At 36.8% G+C, this 19289-nt stretch overlaps 1 protein-coding gene across 1 annotated transcript; it reads right to left on the bottom strand.

The window, feature by feature from the left end:
- Window positions 1-448: 448 nt before the first annotated feature.
- cusr (Copper-only SOD repeat protein) lies at window positions 449-17884 on the bottom strand. Its single transcript, XM_038291335.1, has 10 exons — window positions 17708-17884; window positions 9599-11669; window positions 8590-8689; window positions 7757-7834; window positions 7232-7336; window positions 6712-6844; window positions 6438-6552; window positions 4612-4736; window positions 2167-2247; window positions 449-743 (listed from the first exon to the last, which is right to left on the bottom strand). The coding sequence occupies exons 1-10, from the start codon at window positions 17745-17747 to the stop codon at window positions 649-651; spliced, it is 2943 nt and encodes a 980-aa protein (XP_038147263.1). The 5' UTR covers window positions 17748-17884; the 3' UTR covers window positions 449-648.
- Between the last annotated feature and the right edge of the window lie 1405 nt (window positions 17885-19289).

The raw sequence follows: 19289 nt of genomic DNA, 5'->3' as shown, positions 1-19289 counted from the left end.
TGATGGATTACAGTAACTTCTCAAATAAAATGGAACTTTTACAAAGTGAGCCTTTTTGAAGAAACAAATGTGTAGATTCTTAGTTTTTTGTTAAATGTATTTCTCTCTTGCAAAATAGATTTGTAATCTCAATAAACCTTAACTGCTCAAATAAAGTTTACAAGTTGTTTGTTACCAACATTCGTTCACTGTGTAAACTAGGCCTCTGATGCTTAGATTCCATTCCAAGTATTTATATCTGTATCTGCATTTGTATCTGCCTTTTTTAGCTCATCAAATTATGCTTTTTATTTTGTTAAGTTTGAGGGAAAACATACAATTTGAGATTTTTATTGAAAAATGTAAAGCTTTTCCAACATTTCACATTAAAATACAAACAAAACATTACATCTTGCCCAGATGAACAACATTAAGTACCTAAAGATGACATTTATACAAAAAAAAGATATACCAACTAATTTCTAACATGTTTTTCAACAAAAAAACCTGGAAGATCTTCATTTGGACATAAAGTTTGTACAAAGTTGGACATTATTTGCTCAATGACCACTGTGACATTTGGTAAGTGACAATTCTGATTCACAGCTATACATCAGGAGGACTCATGTGTTCCTATTGAGTATTGCACAGTACAGCCAGGACTCAGATCTAAGAAGATGCTGCAGATGGCAACAGGAAGGAGGCGGCAAACATCAGCAATAGTGTGAAGATTCCTGGTAACACCAGCTGTCCTCCAGAACTTCCTGCAGAAATCAGACAGGAACATACAGGTTAAATAGGAGATTAATAAAAGGTCTTAAGCTGCAGTTATTTATCAAGTAAGGAGGGGATTCCTAGATTAGATTTCCTTAAATGAATGCCTTTTATACACTCAAACTACTTAGATGTTACTTTTTCTTATTGTAATTGGTCAAATATTCTTATCTGCCTTCTCCAAACACAATTAGAGATACTTAACTGTAGTTCAAGGGAAAAACAGGACTGAGTGATGAGTGTTGTTCTTACTAAAGTGTAGCTTATGATGGCCATACCTTTCATTTCAGGGCTCAGTGATGTTTATCGACCAAAGGGTGAACCTAATGTAACATTTTTTATTTCAAATCAACATAAAGTCAGTTTTTGTGCTCGAGCCTTTAATTATTTTATTTTAGACATAAAAAAGAGGAAGACTAGAGTCTTTTTTGTTTTTTTCAAAAACTTACAGCAGGATGCATAGTTTTCATATTTTAGAACAGTCTCCAGCAGCATCTATATCACTGTCTCCTCATAATCTAAGCCACACTTTACTTCCTCTTTCAGTCTGTTTTAGTCAGACTCTCAACAGATAACAGCCCAGATCAAAGCAAAATAATTCACAGTGACCTCCTGAGAATAGATAACATTCACTCAAATGGTCCAATTTCAAAACGGCAGCATTAAAAAGGTTTATCAGAGGTCAATGAAGGAGTTACGTTAAATAAAGATCAGTACATGTTATCTTAACTTTATGTAACAGACAAAAATGGAAACAACATCTGGAATAATAAAGTATCTAAGCTTGAATTATAAAACACTTCTTTTTGCCATATAAGGTACTTAACAAAAATATGGTATGTTATTATAAGGGAATATCTTGTAATTACAGCCAAACCAAGTGGATCTAACAGTATTTGAAATATTTTTTTTATGTTCAATCAGAAGAGCAGTGTTATTACCTAAGATTTACCCCTTTAGATTACTTTATTGAAGTACAAACAGGGCGTGAAATATAAACTGACACTTTAAGAGGAGTAAAACAAAGATTAAAGTGTGATACTCTTCTATCTACACTCATCTATATTAGTTGGTCTAGCCTCGGATAATGTTTTAACACTTTTCTTACTAAAAAATCAAACAACTCACTTTCATAAAAGTTCTGCACAAAACCTCAGTAATGAGACACGTTTCGTTTTTTTTAAAACTGGTTTCTGATATCATAAAATTAAAGGTCATTCTTGCACCAGTGAGTTGTTTATATGAGAGTTATTGTTTAATGTTTCCTCCTCTTTTTTTATTAAAGGTCTCTGACAAGAACCTGTAAAATGCCAGGAAGTTTATAACAACCCGGAATCATCCGTTGATAAGGTATCCAAATACTCCCCCGCATAGATGTGAAGGCAAAAGTTGAAAATAAGAAGCAGGACTTACTTTCACATTCAGCACTCTCTTTGAATGGCCCCATCTTCTCACTCGCTTTGACAGAATTAAGCAGGTCCACACTGACCTCCCCTTTAAAACACACAGTAATATAAAATGTTAATATTACTATTAAGATTTTCAACAAAAAACAAAAATTATAAAAAAAACAGAATTTTTCTAATGAATAATAACTGTAGCAAGATGAAAGCCCACCTTCATGTTTATATGGGCAACTTATAGACTCACATCATTTATAAATGAAAAAGGGAAACATCTATAGTGTTAAGAATACTAACCTGCAACTTTTACTTGTGCTTCTATAATGCTTTTGAGCAGAATAAAAAAAGGGGTTGGGGGGTTCATGACTCTCACTCTGGTAAACTTTTCCCCTTGTGAGGGTATAGTTACCGGTTCTGTGCTACACTGTTTTAAACCTCTGCACAGATACCCCTCTGTTCCCCCCCGGGGACAGACAATGAGATGCACAGACACTCGATCCCAGCGTCAGGTTCCCGAACAGTTTTCTAAGGATTTCTAAAGATTCTTCAATGCCTGTAATTGTTCATTGTCCTAATATTGGGACTTACAAGTTGTCCAGTTCAGTGTTAGAAGCCATTATTCACTACAACACCCGACAAAATTCTCAGACAATATAGCACACATTCCGAGTTAAAATAAGGAAACATAATCCTAAATTTTGCTATTTCCACATTAAAATGTTTTCACATTGTTAGTTTCTGTGCCAGTTTATGTTAACATTTATTTTATTTCCTTTGGCTGCTAAAAAGTTTTCAGTTCAGGTTTCAGAGATTACACACTTTTTTGTCATTGACTGGTTGCTTAGTGAAAAATGACAGCAGCTTGATGCTTTGAGTCAGCACATGTTGACGTGGTTACATCACTAGACCACAGTTAACCTCCTGCAAACATGAGCTGCAAAGATTCCCGCAGTTCATAAAGACTATAATAACATCACATTGTGACTCATCTGAGATCTATTTAAACCATTATTATGAACTTGGCTTTTTTGGTTTAAATGAATTTTACAGTGAGGTGCAAAATCGTATTTTTCTTTAATATTTTGTCACATGTCAATTGCACACTTCAGTGTTTTATTTTATGTGATCAACCTACTTATGTGCTTATTTTATGTGATCAACCTACTTGAAAGCAGGGAACTGTTAAAAAGTCAAATATAAATCTAAAAAATCTGGCAACCTTAGTATCTAATGCCCTTTAGCCCAATACCCTCAATAAAACAACTTGGCAACAGCTAACATAAGATGTTCCTTATTTATTAAGCAGAGTTCAGCTGACTCTGATTTTATCTCAGTATAAAAACAGCAGTTCTGCTGAAGCTGCAAAGGATTGGTGACGAACATCAGTAAACATACATCGGCACAAAGACCGAAAAGTACAGCAGACAGGTGAAATGTAAAGTTTTAGAAAGGTTTCTAGCAGGGGTCAACAACATGGTGCCCACAGGCACCAAGGAGCCCTAAATACCCTTGGTGTCTCCTGAAACAGCACAACTCAACAGTGGGCTAAGTATGACATTTTATTTTATTCTGTTTCTCTTCTTTTTTTAATCCCACTTGCATTTAAAGAGATTTCAAAATGGCAACATCTAAAAGAAAATTAGAAATGAAAAAAAAAGAAAATATGCATGAAGTTTAGGTGAACACCTACTCCTCCATTTCATAGGTCAGTATTGGTAGCCTTTCCTATGTCTCATTAGCTTTCAACCTAAAACAGGTTGGTGACCTCTGGTTTACAGTATTTAAAGAAAAAAAATGGAAAAAGGTGGGAGAATTTGACAAGACAACTACTAGTTAGCATTCCACAACTGTAGCCCTATGGAAGAGGCCCAATATGGAATCCTCAATACAATCCTCAAGTTTAAAGTTTTTCTTCAAGGCATTAGGAGAACAAAACAAAACATATTTTTTTTCATGTGAGAAGTGGAGACAAATGAACACTGACTCATCCTGAGCACTACATCTGGATTGTGAAACATGATGCGGGCACCAACACCTTGTTAGTTGGCGAGTCAAGCTAAACACAGGCTAATCTAGCAATAGAATGCATGTATTGTATTATAATAGAAAAGATAAAATTGAGGAATGTTAATGTTTTAGAAGGGATCAGTCAAAGTCCAGACCTAAATTAACTGAAACTCTGTAGCAAGAATTGAAAAATTATGGTAACATATATTATTTCCATTCGATCAGTGTTGAGATATTTTGTAAATAATGTAAATGTAAATAATGTTTGATGATGGTGGAAAAATACTTTCAAGAGGTGTTAATACTTTAGCAAAGCAAAGTTTATGCAATTGGAATGGAGAAAGCGGAATGTCTTTTTGCATTTTGAGTTATTTAGATAATTTTTGTTTAGTGTTTTATATGTATAACATAAATTGTTTTTAAGCGAGTGTGTATTTTTCTGCCTTACCTGAGACCATGAAGTTGACCCTCTGACACTGGCCATCTGCTGCAGAGAGGGGAGAGCCGGGCAGGATGGTTATCCTCGCCATTTCCATCCCCAGAACATCTGCGACTCTCCTTCGGAAATCATATCTGGGTATAAATAAACACAAACATCTTTTAGTCTAATAAGAACAGATAGCTGAAGATAAACACAGACGGCAGGGGTGGAGATCCTGCTGCATCTACCAGCTCAATTCTCACATACATAAATGTTAGGTGTTTTTTTCATAGATCAGCCAAATTGTTTGTGCGCACCAACATATGGAAACCAAACTTTTTAAAGTTCAACCACCTTGGGCTTGCAATAGAAACACTGATAAGGTTGCATATATAAATATTGCCAGTTGCCACACAGTTCCGGGTTTGCGCTGTTTTCTCTGGAATTAAACGTCACTAACAGCAAAGCATGCAAACCCAAACATTAAGACTAAAGCAAACGGAAACACTAAAGGTAAAAAAACACAATGCTTCCTTGAACCTTGAAACCTTTTTAACCTGGAAAAAAAAAATAACATCTCTTCCTGATAACAATGGAATGTCAAAATACCAATCTTACTGGTTGGTGCTAAAAATGGTTTCTGGGTTAATGGAGGGAAATGGAGGAAACAACAGATGTTCAATTGGAGATCATGAAAGGGGATTTTTGTTCTCTTGTAAGTGCAGAAAAAAAAACACTTCAGAATTGCATATCACACTCTTTAGTATTAGCCGGATGTGTTTGTGTAGGAATTGAAAAATTCAGCATTTTATGGTGCTTAAAGTGATCATGTAGGATAAATAGTTTGAACCCAGAACTTTTCTGCATCTATTATTGTTTTACATTTGAAATACCCTTTAGTACAACTGTCATTTGATTTGGTTGAATATTGACAACAGGTGTCATGAAACAATAGCTTCAATATTTCACAGCACTTCCTATCCTCTACAGGAAATTCAGCTTTTTGAGTTTGTTTGATTAAAACAGTTTTGCTTTTATGAAATCCGGAAAAATAGATGCAAATGTATTTATTTAAGGTGATGCATTCAGACAGAAAATGAGTCTGAACATAGATGATTAAAGTTGCGCTTGATGTGTTCAGTACTGCAACAAAAATGTACTAAAACAGAACTTCCATGAAATGAAGGCAATAATAATATCCATAAAATGGAGTCCTAAACATTGCTAATGCAATGCATTCCTAATGAACAAGTTCTCTTGGAAATGGCAACAGCTTGCCTTTGCCTCAGTCAAGCAAAACAGTGAAAAAGCAGCAGAAAATCTTTATTTTCCTACATTAGCATCTGGGTTTGTTTGGAAAGGAAAGTTATCATGAGTCATAGTCTATCATGATCTGTGGAAGTTAGCTTAACCAGACATTGATGGAAACCTCCATCAATTGAAAACTTAGAATTCATAAAAAGTTTTTAGGAAAAAGCATGCAGTAAATATAAATATTCTGAATAGGATTTAAACATTTTTAACACTGTCTATCACTATATTGATCAAAATGTAAGAGAATAAAAAATGGGTCAGATTGTTAAGATGTGTGAGTGAAATTAAGGTACTGTTAATAACAAATGTATAGAATAGTGTATTTATTCAGTCTGTCAAAAAACAAATTAATAAACAAGTCATAAATACTACTTGTTATGTAATCCATAGATTTACAGCAGTTTTACATTTTCTTAACATTTTCTCACATGGAACATTTAAATATATTTGAGCAGTTTAGGAATTAGTGTTAATGATGGAGTTTTTGCAGAAATAGATGAATATTTAAAGAAGTGTTTTTTTTTATTTATTTCACTCACCGACTGAAGGAGCTCACATTGGGAAAGGTCTGCTCTGCAGATGGGGAATCTGGGAGGATGTCAGCACATGCAAGGATGCTATCACCCCTCTTAAGCACGACAGATCTGTAAACAACTTGTTTTTAAACAGAACATTAAGTCATATACTTGAATTCAGTAAATGATTTAAAGCTACAGGAAGATGACGTTATGATGTTTCTATGGTGCATGTAACTGTAAAACCAGCCAAGCAGCTAAACCTTTTAGGACTGATAGTCATTTCCGGCCCTCTCACCTGTGTGGTCTCCTGACAGCTGGATATTGCTGTCAGTGTAGACTTCTCTCCCAGTCAGGCTGACGTTGCCTTGCCTGGCGGAAACTTCCCCAACCACACAGCTCAACTGGTTTTCTAAGGAACAGCTGGAGCTCTGAAAGAGGAATAGAAATGAGGAAGTGGATTATACAATTACATCACTAAGAGCAAAGCTATATAGGATTAAGACGGCAACCTGCTATTTTAAAATAACTTCCAGGTATAATTTTATTGTCAGTTTATTAAAAGTATTTTTTCATTTAGATGTTTTCTTCAGGTGATACAACAATAGTGAAGGTATCCAATGCTTGTTTTAAAATGTATGAAAGCATGATGTCATTTGTGAAACATTTTGAAAAGTAAGCCGACATTGTAATATGTCGGTACTCTAGTAGTTGGCTGCTTTTTTTTCTATGCTAATGTGTTTCTCATATTTTCCTCGGTCTGAATATGAATATATCTTATTGGATGATGTATTTCTGTTCAGCAGCAACAGCCTCACCATTAGTTTCATGTTGAAGGGATTGAATGTGTCTCCAACTCTGTCACACAGGTCACTCATGGAATTCACACGATTGCTTGCTATGAATAGGGAGGCCGCAGCAGTCTGTAAGATTTAAAATGCCAGAAATGTTTCTGCTTCATTTTATAGTTGAATTAATGGTTGTAAGGAGAGAAAAAAATATAATTAGAGAAAGTAGACATACACCTGATTAAAATCCTCCAACAATGCTTCCAATCAGTCTCAGTATGCACCTTACTCACCATTTTTTGTAGCTAATTGTTAGTTTTTTTTTTTCCTATCATAGAATTTTGACATTTCTTAAGATACAAATAAAATAAAAAATCTAAATCTTTACAAAACTTTCAGCTTAAGATGAGGTTTGCAGTGCAGACTAAATGTTTGCACATACAAGCATTGCAAGTAATTTTAGAAACAGCAACTAGTATAAAAGTACTTTTGATTTGGGATATTTGCTTTGACTTTTGAAAAAGAGAGTTTCTCACTGTATAAAAATGTACTTACATTTCGACTTTCAAGTGATTTAAGATCCACTAGCAGTGTAACATCACCGTTACTCCCATCAGGAAACATCTGCTGTTGCTTAAAGAGATCAAAACCAAAGGTGTGTGATATTAGCAAAAATACAGGAAGGTTGATGTCCAGTTATGTTAGCTCAGTACAGAGACTGAGACAGAAAGATCCATTTGATGTGTGAATGGTTTCTTCTTTTAAACTGTTTAGGCATTCCTTAAATTATTTTGTCAGAACAAAATAAGCTCATGTTGATGTTCCCTCCTTGAAATAGGTTTAGTGCAGGACTCAGTATGGGGCCTCTGGATGGCAGCTGACAGAAACAGCTGATACCACGGCGAGCCTCATAGTTCAGCGAAAACACATTTGCAGTTAACCAGCAGATATATGCTAAGCTAAGCTAAGGTTTCCTCCCTGGTTTACCAAACTCTCACAGCGTCCCTTATCAATGCTTTCTATGATCAGGTTTTAAAATTCTCCATGCTGTTAAATAGACACCTTCCTTAGTGACTTTAAGGAAACACTATAGTCATATTTCATCATTTTTCTCTATGCAATTGAAATGCTAATTCATTTGACATAATAGTTTCATAATTACAGTTTTAAGTGTTTTAGGTTTGCAACATGAGAGGACATAATGCTGTGGTTTGGGTTTAGGAGTCAGAAAATTCCAGGGTGTGGGCACACACTGAGGCTACACTGAGTAAGTCCCATCTCTAAAAACCTTAGCTGTCTTAGCTGCAGCTGGCACATTTTCTTCCTTTTGTTGAAGCTACAAATAAAAACCTATGCAGTAATGGTTTGCATGGTTTTGTGGTTTTTACCAGTTTGATTGTCCCAGTCACTGTTCCATTAAATGTAGCACTGGCCAAAGTCCATTGTCCTCTTGGATTTCTGTCTGCGGAGACATCTGCACACCTCATTCTGAAGAGAAAATAAACAGATCTCTCTTGAGACAGGCATTATGAGACAGATTACAAAGCACCCTACAAAAGGACCGCCCAGGTCCAGTTCTCAAGAGCTACTATCTTGAAAGTTTTAGATGCATCCTTTCTCTGATGATTTAAAAGAGTGGCTCATTACGAGGCCTCTGCATGCTGAGCTGAATTACCTTCTGAGGGAATTCCTCTTTTAGACTCAGGAGTGTTTTAGAAGAGATGGATCCAAAAGTTGCAGGATGGTAGCTCTAAAGGACCGAACCTGGGCACCCCTGCCCTAAATATTCATTTTTCACAATATTCTATTTAGCAGCCTTATAGTATACAAAATATTCTAACACAAAACACTCAGGAGAATTTACGTATACAACTACCCTCAAAAGATTGGCATGATTGACTACTATGTTCTATGACAATAGTAAATCCTGTTATTCTGTTTCATCTGCAAAGATATGGTGCTTTCTTTCAACCTTGTTTGCCATTTTACCATTTCTTATTTAATTAATAAAATGCTTTCTGGAGGCCAAGTACTTCCTCTATGTTGGAGGAACTTTTAATAATTCTAATAATTCTATTATAACATTTTTTTCTAATAATTATTAATTCTAATAATTCTATTATAACATTCATTATAATGTTATAATATAACATGTTATTATTATAACATTCTTATAATAATAATAATGGTTATTAATGCATAACCATTCTTATGCATTAATCTTATGCATAAGAATGGTTACACCATAGGGTGAAAACTTTACTACGCAGTTCTTCTTAAGATGAAGGAACCTGTGGCATTATTTCAAACATTTGATTGACCTCTGTCTTTCATTCTCATATCCTATCTTGTTCTTCCTCTTTATTGTTATAAACAAACATTTTTGTTGTTTCTCACCTTGATCCATTTCTGTAGTGGACTACAACAGATCTTCCCACAATGCTGTAAGGTCCAGTTAGAGGCATGTTTGGGTCCCTGAAGACAGCTTCATAGTCATTTTGGTCTGTAAGCATCCCAAACTTTCCACTAATGTCCCCTAGTTCATACTGGTCCACAGTGCCGGTTCCAGGTGGAGGGGAAGTGGTTATGTCCCAGTTAAATGGGTTAAAGTGACCCAGGATGTTTGCATCTGAACAAGGATCAGGTCTACCAGCTACAATTGGCAAGATATGGACATGGTACCCTCCAGCTAAGGACTGCAGGTTACTTAAGGACACGTTGATTACTGTGGGGCCTTGTGGGACAGCTTGAGAAAATTTTATTTGGCCACCGGATGAACCGGGGCCAAACCAACTGCCCACACTTGCTTCAGGGACCCGTACCATGGTAACATTAGCACATGCAATTCTCGGGCCTCCTCTTTGTGCTTCATGGATGACCACAGAACGATCAATTATGCCTGACACGGTTAACCAGGAAGTAACATCGGTGAAAAAGTGCTTGGAGTTCACTTGTCCTACATTGGTGTCGAGATCAATGGTGTTGTGTTTGTTAGCAAGGTCTCCGACCTCACAACAAAGGGGACAGGATGGATTGCAATGAAGTGTGTAGCTGCTATCAGTTGTGTTGATGTTAAATGGATTCCAGTGACCACTTGTTGAGCTGCACTGCCCTTCATCATCATCTCTCTCTGTGCTAATAGGGAATATGTGAACATGCCAATTATGGTTTTTGGTTGGTGTTGTTGTAGGATCTCCGTACGACAAATCCATGAAGATAGAAACATCTGACAGGGGATTGTTCACCAACTGGGTAAATGTGATCTTTCCAACCAAAGGAGTCTGAAATTTGGCACTACCTACCACCACCTCCCCGGGATAGCCAATGCTGGCACACGCATACCTGGTACCATCAACCTCGTGAATCACAACTGAGCGACCCACAATGCTGTTCTGTCCAAAGAGAGGAAGGTTGAAGTCAGTGAATGTCCCCGCCGAAGCGTTTTTGTCTTTAAGAGACATATGTTTTCGACTCAGGTCACCAATCTCATACATGTCATGAGTTGACCCAGGCCCCGAGGGGTACCTTGAGAGAGTAGTGTCAACCTTAAAGGGATTCCAATGACCACCCACATTGTCATTAGAGCACTGGCTTGACCTGACTGAAGGGACAGGGAAATCATGGACGTGGTAGGGGCCAACTAGTTCCCTTAAGTTTGTCAGATTTAAGCTGAACTGTGTCGTATCAAAAGGTGAAGCTTGACGAAAGTTGAAATATCCCATGATACCTCCCATGTTCATAACTGCTCTCACCTCTTTCTCTAACATGGTGTATACCTGAGCACATTTGTAACTGGACCCAAACTGGAGGAGAAGATAAGTGTATGCTGTGTAGGTGTTAAGGTCCAGGCGAGATTTCTGAGGATTCAAAGGGTTTCCAATTTTCACAACACCTACACTGATTAAAGTGGCAGGATCTAAGCTTCCAAGCAATTCACTGCATGTAGCTGCTGGATTTGTAGATCCCAAAATTGTGATATTGGTCACTGGTGCATTCACTCGACCAACGGTTACCAGGTCTGCTAGAAGCCGAAGGTTGGTATTTCCCTGATTAGCACGTATGTAGATGTTGCCAGCAACAGATTCGGTGAACCTGGCCTGGCGAGTCAATGATGTCTGTCCTTGACTTATAACCGTGCATACTTTGGTGCCGTTGCATGTCTGCAACAATAGTGAATAGTCATCCAAATTTGATATTCTTTCAAAGACACTTGATACGCTGATGGGGGAATCTGAGGAAGGATCCGCAGTGAATGTGAAGACACTGCCTCCAATGTTGGCCTCAGAGCAGGGCTGACTAAAATGGCCATACATAACAGGGAACACGGTGAGGGAAATATTTATGGCAGGGCAGGATCCTGCACCAGACACATTTACATTAGCCATCTGGTTGTCGGAGTCAAACTCCACTTGACCCAATACTCCTTCCATGTTTAAAGGTGCCACAAACTTAGCACAGGAAACAACATCTGAAAAGACAAAAATGAAGAGGGAACCAGTTAACAACTGGAAAGTATAACAGTCCTACAAATATCAAATTATCTACTAACCCAATTTTGGGGGAAATTTATTTTATTTTTTTATTTTTTTTTTGCTTCAGTTTAGGATATGATAACATATTAATTTTAATAGTTACAATTTTAATACATTTTAAGTCAGTTGTTTAATTTGGTTCTGTTAACAAAAAAAAATAAAAAATGACTCTATGACATGAATAGAGCTTTTTCATTTGCAGGTTTTGAAGTAGAGGTTGATGCGGGAGCGGATTCTCACTCTTGCCCCATCCCACTCCCATATTAAAAAAATCTCGTCCTGTCCCAGCAACTTCTCTATGCTTTGCCTTTTGTTGTTTTTCTGTAGCAGCTTTAGGGGTTAAAGTATGTTTTCTACCTGATTGTGTAAATATTTATTTTATTTTTTTAAACATGTTATTTAAACCTTTTATCCATATGTGTTTGGCCACTTTGAGCAGCCTTTTATTCTGACCATCTCTTAATGTTGAGTATGACAATTTCTACTTTTATTAGATTAAACTATGTTTATGTGTAGTAACTCTTAGTTAATTGTTGTCTACTATACCTCTTGTCATCATTGTATCTAAAATAAAAAAAAGTCAATCAAAGCACCCTCCACCCTGTAGCCCGCCACCCTTCCTATGTTGCATCATATTAGACCTAATACTGACAAGTCTTCTCATATCAGGAAGATGTTCTCTGGTGTGTCAGTACCCAATCCCTATCCCCAATGCTTCTGTACTAGTGAAAATATTCCTTGCTGTCAAAATATCTATATATTTTTTAGTTATTTTTTCAGTCTGCTAATTATAACATCTTAAGCTAATTCTTACCAGCCTGTAAGGATTTATTCAGACATCCTTCTCTTCATCTGCTGTTTATCACCTGCTCAGCCTCTGTTCTGTTTTCAGCTTCTAATGCATGCAATTTGCTGCACTTCTTGCACTTAATGCATGCATATTTAGCTGCATTTGCTTAGAGATGCTCAGCCTCTCTCCCCCAGAATTAATTTTTATTGCTGACATGATGTGACTCAGACTCCGGTCGGCTAGAGAGTTTGCTAACTCTGTTAAGCAATAAGGGAAGGGATGGAGACTGAGTGCTGACCTGAGGTGGGATTTCAGAAAGTTAAGGAAACAGGCTGTATATGGGCCTGCATCTTTGTGTGCCTGAACTTTAAATGACCATAAGCCTCTTTTAAAAACTCATCTTTTAAAATGACTTTTGATTCCGGTTAGGCCAACCTTTGTCTTATCTACCTTTCGCCTGGTTTATATAGCGTTTGGAAATTAGTGATTTTCAAATGATGATGAATATTATTATACATAAATTAAACTCTGTTCGCTTACTTTCCTTGAAATATTTTACTCTGAAAATTTCAAAATCTCCAAACATCTCTATAATGAGAAGTTCCTTTTAGGTGGTGGTATTTTTAGTATCTCTCTGAAAATGAACTTCAAGTTTCTTCATCTGTGTTGCATAAGCTGAGGGATGGGTCACAACTATTTTCTGAACCAGAAAATATATTTATTTTCAAACATACTAAAAGGTTGTTGATAAAACTTAAACTCTGTTAACAAAAATTATTCTTTAATAGCAGAATGTTTGTTTAGCCTTAAAAGGTCTTACAGCAACCCTTTTAAGTGAAAGGTGCAGAACCAGGGGACCGCCCAAAGAATGATATTGGTTCTAGAAGATGAAAAAAATCATCACCACTGCAGTAAAACAAGCAGGAACAGCAGTGAAACTGTTGATTTAGCAGCAAATTATTCATACTTTTTACAAATTTCTGGTGATTAATGGACAAACCAAATAAGCATATGGTTTATAGCTGGACATTGGTTAAAATTAGAGCTATATGTTAAAGTCATCTTTGATTGCTAAAAAATATTGATAATAAAAAAATGAAAGAAATTGTGGCACAACATTTTTGAAACAGTAAAAGTTATGCAGCTGGTACCAAATATCAGCACATATGATAGCTAGAAAATATATGAGCACAACTCGTGCCAATTTCAACCTGTTGATTGACTTTGCAATTAATAATGCAGTGACAGATATAATTTTGTTCAGTTTATGTTTAGCTGTTTTTGGTCATTTAAACACCAATTTCAAAACTCAACAAAAGTTGGAACTGTGAATGAATTTAAAGCAAGACGTAACACATTGAAAAGCAATCTTTATTGAATTAAAGTCACAAATGCTGCAAAGAATGTGAAAGTGAACAGTTCTTATATAACTGTATGTGATTCACTTTTACTGAGTTTATTTAGATAAATTAAAATCAAATGTCACTTCAAAGCATTTTTTAAAAATCAAAGAGCCTAATTATAGATGCAAATATTTGTACAAATTTTGATCCAAAGTTTAATCAAATCGTGCATTTAATTATGAATTTCTAAAGTCATGCAGACTAGATGATGTTTTTCAGCAGTCAACAGAATTTACTGAATATTTAAAAGGAGTACAAAATGTTTTAACATATATAAAATACATGCTCATGCTTTTGAGTTTGCACCCCTGGTAAATATATACATATAAATCTTAATAGCCAATATCTAAGATACAGAATATTAAAAAAATTGTAAGTAACCAGAAACATTTAACCTGTACTAAAAATTTGATTTAAAACTATGCAAGGTATCCAGCTAATTAACTCGCCATCAATTCACAGTGATTGACCTTATATTTGTGGTATATCATTAGATTAAGTTTGTGGTCCAACTTTTATCATGTCTATAGTCTGCTTTTATTTTCTTTCTATTTCACTTTTTAATTCATGTAATTACTTGTCTTGCCTATATTTTAATGCTTAAGCCTAATTTCTCCTAGAACCATACAGCAAGAATTAAAAACAGAACCTGAAGTCCATTATTTTGTTGTATTATATTATTAGATGAGAAAAAAAAAAAGACATCTATCAATCCTTAAATACTTTAGAGTATTTAAGAGGATTTGGGACTCCACTGAACCACACTGCGAACCATTATAAATGAATGGAAAAAATTTTAAAAGAATGAATTAACCTCATAATAGAGGCTGTCCTGCCAACATTATTATCAAATCCTCCCAGAGGTCGGGTAAGCACCCACAAGAATATCTGGAACACTTCAGATCTAACTTGTTAGGGGTAATGACACTGTGAATAATTTAATGTTGTTGTACAGGAATCCCAGTGTTGAGTTTACTACCTGTTTTACTATCTCTACTATATTCATTAAAACCAATACAAAATCAAGCATATGTCTTGACTAAGACCTTCTAATGCATGCAAATCATTTGGCAATGTCAGACTCTGTGAACAAGGTTTGGTAGAACCCCCCGATGCTCTAATTTAAGGAGTACAAGTGATGCTTGGCAGCAGTTTTTAGATACCAGAGAACCTTAGCACTGAGCTCTGAAGTTGGTGTCAGAAAGGTCTGAACCTGAGGTTGCAGTTGCACGACTCTGTGTAGCTCCAAAAACAAAGTAGGCCTCCCCCTAATGAGTCCACTGCTTATGAAATGTCGATGGTTAATAGTAAAAGTAATTAATGAATCTAAGCAGTTAAAAAGTGTGGTAATGTGGCCTTTTTGTTTAGTTGCATGTATTCTAATTTTTGGATTTTCTTTATTTTTGAACTTGTTTGCTTGTTTTCAATTTTGTGTATTGCATGTTTTTGTTTGGATTTTGTTTGGAGGCCACATTGCCACTCACACCTGGACACGCCCACAGCAACGGCACAGGTGTTCCCAATCAACTAAGCAGCGTGCCGACTGGGACGCTGATTTAAAAAGGGCTGCTGGTTGGTTGGGGAGAGACACACCTGACATGGGAAGGTTTGACATGGGAAGGCCGATCATGGAGGGAGCCGGACGGAGCGGGTGAAAGAGTGAAGCAGCGGGAGAGGTTTGGGGACTGACGGCAGGAGGCCCGCTGGAGCGAGGTGCAGAGACGCGCACCGGAGAGAGAGACGCGCACCGGAGAGAGAGACGCGCACCGGAGAGGAGCGTGCCGGAGAGACGCGCACCGGAGCGAGCGAGGTGCAGGGACGCGCACCGGAGCGAGGTGCAAGGACGCACGCCGGAGAGACGCGCACCGGAGCGGAGTGCAGAGAGGCCCGTCATGGAGCAAGGCGCAGAGGCACGCTGGCGAGAGGCGCGTGTTGGAGGAGACCTCTCAGGCCAGCTACGCTGGAGAGGCCCACACGCGCAGCGTACCGGAACTAGGATCCAGTGCTGGGGTGGACGGTGCCCTCCATTATACCCGCCAAGAGTGCGTCTTTTAACAGACTTGCCCATTGACTCTGCTGCTCTCCACCATCTGGATTTTTATCTTTCTTTTAATCTTTCCCTTTTAACTTATCTTATCTCTTTTTTTATTGGATTTTAATCCATTAAACTTTTTAAAGCCCTGCTCACAATCGCCGCAGTCTGTTTGGTTTTTATGGTTTGTTTTTAAGATGATCGCACCTCTCGGGTGCCACAAAAGCATTCTTTTGTAAAAACTTTACTAATTCAGAATTACTGAATAAAACAGAAAATTCAAATGTTAACTACGTTACTTAACAAACTTGTATGTAATATAAAAAAATTAAAATTAAATACCGGTAGTCTGAGTTAATAAACTGTTTAGGCCATTGGTTTCCTCAAATCACTTTAGTTTAACCTCCTTTTTTAAGTTTTACAGTAAGCCAAAGTTGTAAAAGCTTAGATTCTCCATGTTGACTCTACCTTCAACATATTAGTTGGCTCCAACACTCAGCAAAGCAGATCAGCCAGCAGAAACAACTGAGTCTATCAGATACAGCTCAGGCCCTGTCGTATATAGTTATAATTTTTATCCAGACATTATAGTTAAATGAACTTCAAATAAAAAATCTGCATAAATGGAAATGTGAAAAAATGTAAAACATTTTACTACCAAGTTGAATTCTGTTTGTTACCGTTCATTGGCCTTAATTTTAGTTCATTCAGTTTACTACCTTTTACTACCCTGTAGAAACCCTGTTATACAATCAGAAAGAGACAGAGTGACAATGATATTCATTGAACTAAGACTTCCCAGGCCAAACCCACTACCGCTAGAAAAGGGATAGAAAATAGCAAGAAATCTGTGAGATGGATAAATACAATTTTTTAATCATCAGAGGGTTGGAATGATGGATAAACAGAAAAATCAAAACATAAGCCAGACTTTTTAAAATCCTGATTTAGTTTAAAACTTAATTTTCTGTTTACGAAAGTCTTCTCTTTTTCTTAGCTTGTTTGGAAAAAAACACTCATAAATTATTAGACGTGAGAAAAGCTGTTTTGAGCTCATGATGATGTCACTGTAAGCTTACAGGGTGGAAAATGATTGGTGCCTTCATTAACAGTGCAGTGGTCTTACACAAAATATACCACTTTGTTAAGCAAGTACTTATTTTCTATGAAGATGATACTTTGTTAATACTTTTTATGATATGTATCAGAATAAATCATACAGATTAAGTTGTTTGGCTGAAAAAAGTTGTCTAAACTTTCAAAGTTTCTTTTTCTCCTTCAATTTACACCTTAAACCTGGATTATTTGGTTTCTCTGAGATTAATCAGCCTGCAGAAGATTAAGAGCAACATTTAACAATGGAAATGCTATTTCCACACAGCCACCCATGGTTCTGTTTACCATTTAACTCAAAGTGAAGGATCTTTACCCTTAAAGTGGATGCATCAGAGTTTCCAGGTAGTAGTATGATTTGAGCTTCAGGGAGCAAACCGAGAGGATGAAGCAACAGACACATGGCTCTCAGAGTAAGTTAAACATTACAAATAAACCTACACAGTACCCAAAAGTCACTGAACACGTGCTGTTCAGAGATAAGCATATAAAAAAATTCCTCTGTGAAAACAGCTGTGAAAATCACAACAGACCCCTGTCAATCCCACATGATTTTAAACTCCTATAGTAAATAGTGTTTGGTATTTTAATTACCACTGTGGCTTGTTTGCAAAAGATTTTAAAACAGTGACTCACCCAGTGCAGCAAACAGCAGGGCAATGGTGAAAAGGCACATTTTGGTAGAGCAGGTCGAAGATGAGAGGTTCTATTCAAAATCTTCTTGCATACGTGAAAGCTGGGATGTCTGAGGAGAGCAGAGTGATGCAGGAGGTGTTTGTGCTCCTCTGCAAAAAACAGATAATCTGAGGCTGTATTTAAGTACTGTGCAGCCCTGTGATTGGCCTGCTTGGTTACAATGCCTCACGAGTGGAGGGAGGGGAGGAAGAGAAACTAAGAGCTCTGTTTAGCTGGACATAGGCATGCATCTGATCCTGCAAAAATAGAGGTGGAGGAAAAAAAAAAACCTGTTGAATGACTTGAACAGGCTCCCTGCGAACTTTATGCTTTGTCATGCTATGTCTTTACTGTGTACTCTTTATACAACAAATGTGTTTATAGAAAACTGATTGCTGAAAACCATTTTGTTGAACAAGCTAGTAGAAATTTGTTTGCACAAATACAAATGCTCCAAATTCATTAAAGGTACGGTATGTCTTAAATTTTATTTCTAAGATGATTTTCAAAGTAAACAGCATTGCATTAATGCAGTGTAAAAAAAAAAAAAAAAAAAAAGAGTTAAGAGGAATTTTGCTTCACACTGGAGGAGCAATTATGAAATATTCATTAAAAAATGCAAAAATAAAGAAATTCTCCAACTATAGGTACATATGTAAAAAACAGGTATGAAAGATACACTGACACACACAAGTACCAAATATGCTCGAAAGGAAGGTTCTTATTATATGAAGTTGAAAGTTTAGAGAGGCTTCATCAGCTATATATAGAATAATACTTGAAATACGTGATACTTTTCAGGAATTAAATAATTAATCACACTCCACATCCGTTACCTTTCTTTGTATATAATTATAAATAAATATCCATAAACTATTTTGCATTGCTTTTTTGGAATCAGACTAGAGCACCTTCATCTGTAAAGATTCAGACCGACGGCCGACAACTTTCAGTCAGACACAAAGTGAACGTAAAAAGTTTTATCGTAAAAGACTCTTGTGAGAAGCAGGAAACAGCAGAGAGCACCACCAGGAACACCTGGAAGAAAGAAAAAGGAGGTAGAGGCTCCTGAAAATTCAAAGGTCAACTGAAAAGTTAGAAATAAAGCCACCAAACTGTTCAGTTTCAGTCTGCCCTCCCTGTGTCCCAGTGATTCATGTCTAGGTTGGGGCACTGGTTCTGAACAAAGGTTATTTGTGCTCCATGGGAATCCAAAAGGCAGCAAGGGTGTCATTATGTCATAACAGGTGGATTCTTGCAAGCATACACCAGCTTTGATTGGATTTGTTGAGATCAGAGTGGAATCTATGGAATGGGCAAGAGCCAAAAAATAAAACATAAACAAGCATGCAGTTTTAGAGAGAATAATCCATGGGCTGGGTAAGTTGCATTGGTCATGGTTCATAAACATGGTCACTGTCCAGAAAGAAGAGGTTGATGAGTAGTCTGACAAGGACAAGGTGAGACAGCAAAACCAAGGAGATAGAAAGTTGGTTCAGCTCAGACAGGCAGGGAAGGGAGACTCACACAAGGCTTTCAAAAG

Source organism: Cyprinodon tularosa, unplaced genomic scaffold, assembly GCF_016077235.1.
Source record: "Cyprinodon tularosa strain WSP-4 unplaced genomic scaffold, ASM1607723v1 ctg108, whole genome shotgun sequence".
Taxonomy (NCBI): Eukaryota; Metazoa; Chordata; class Actinopteri; order Cyprinodontiformes; family Cyprinodontidae; genus Cyprinodon; species Cyprinodon tularosa.
Note: the sequence above shows the minus strand (reverse complement) of the source record. Positions and strands in the feature narration are given on the sequence as shown.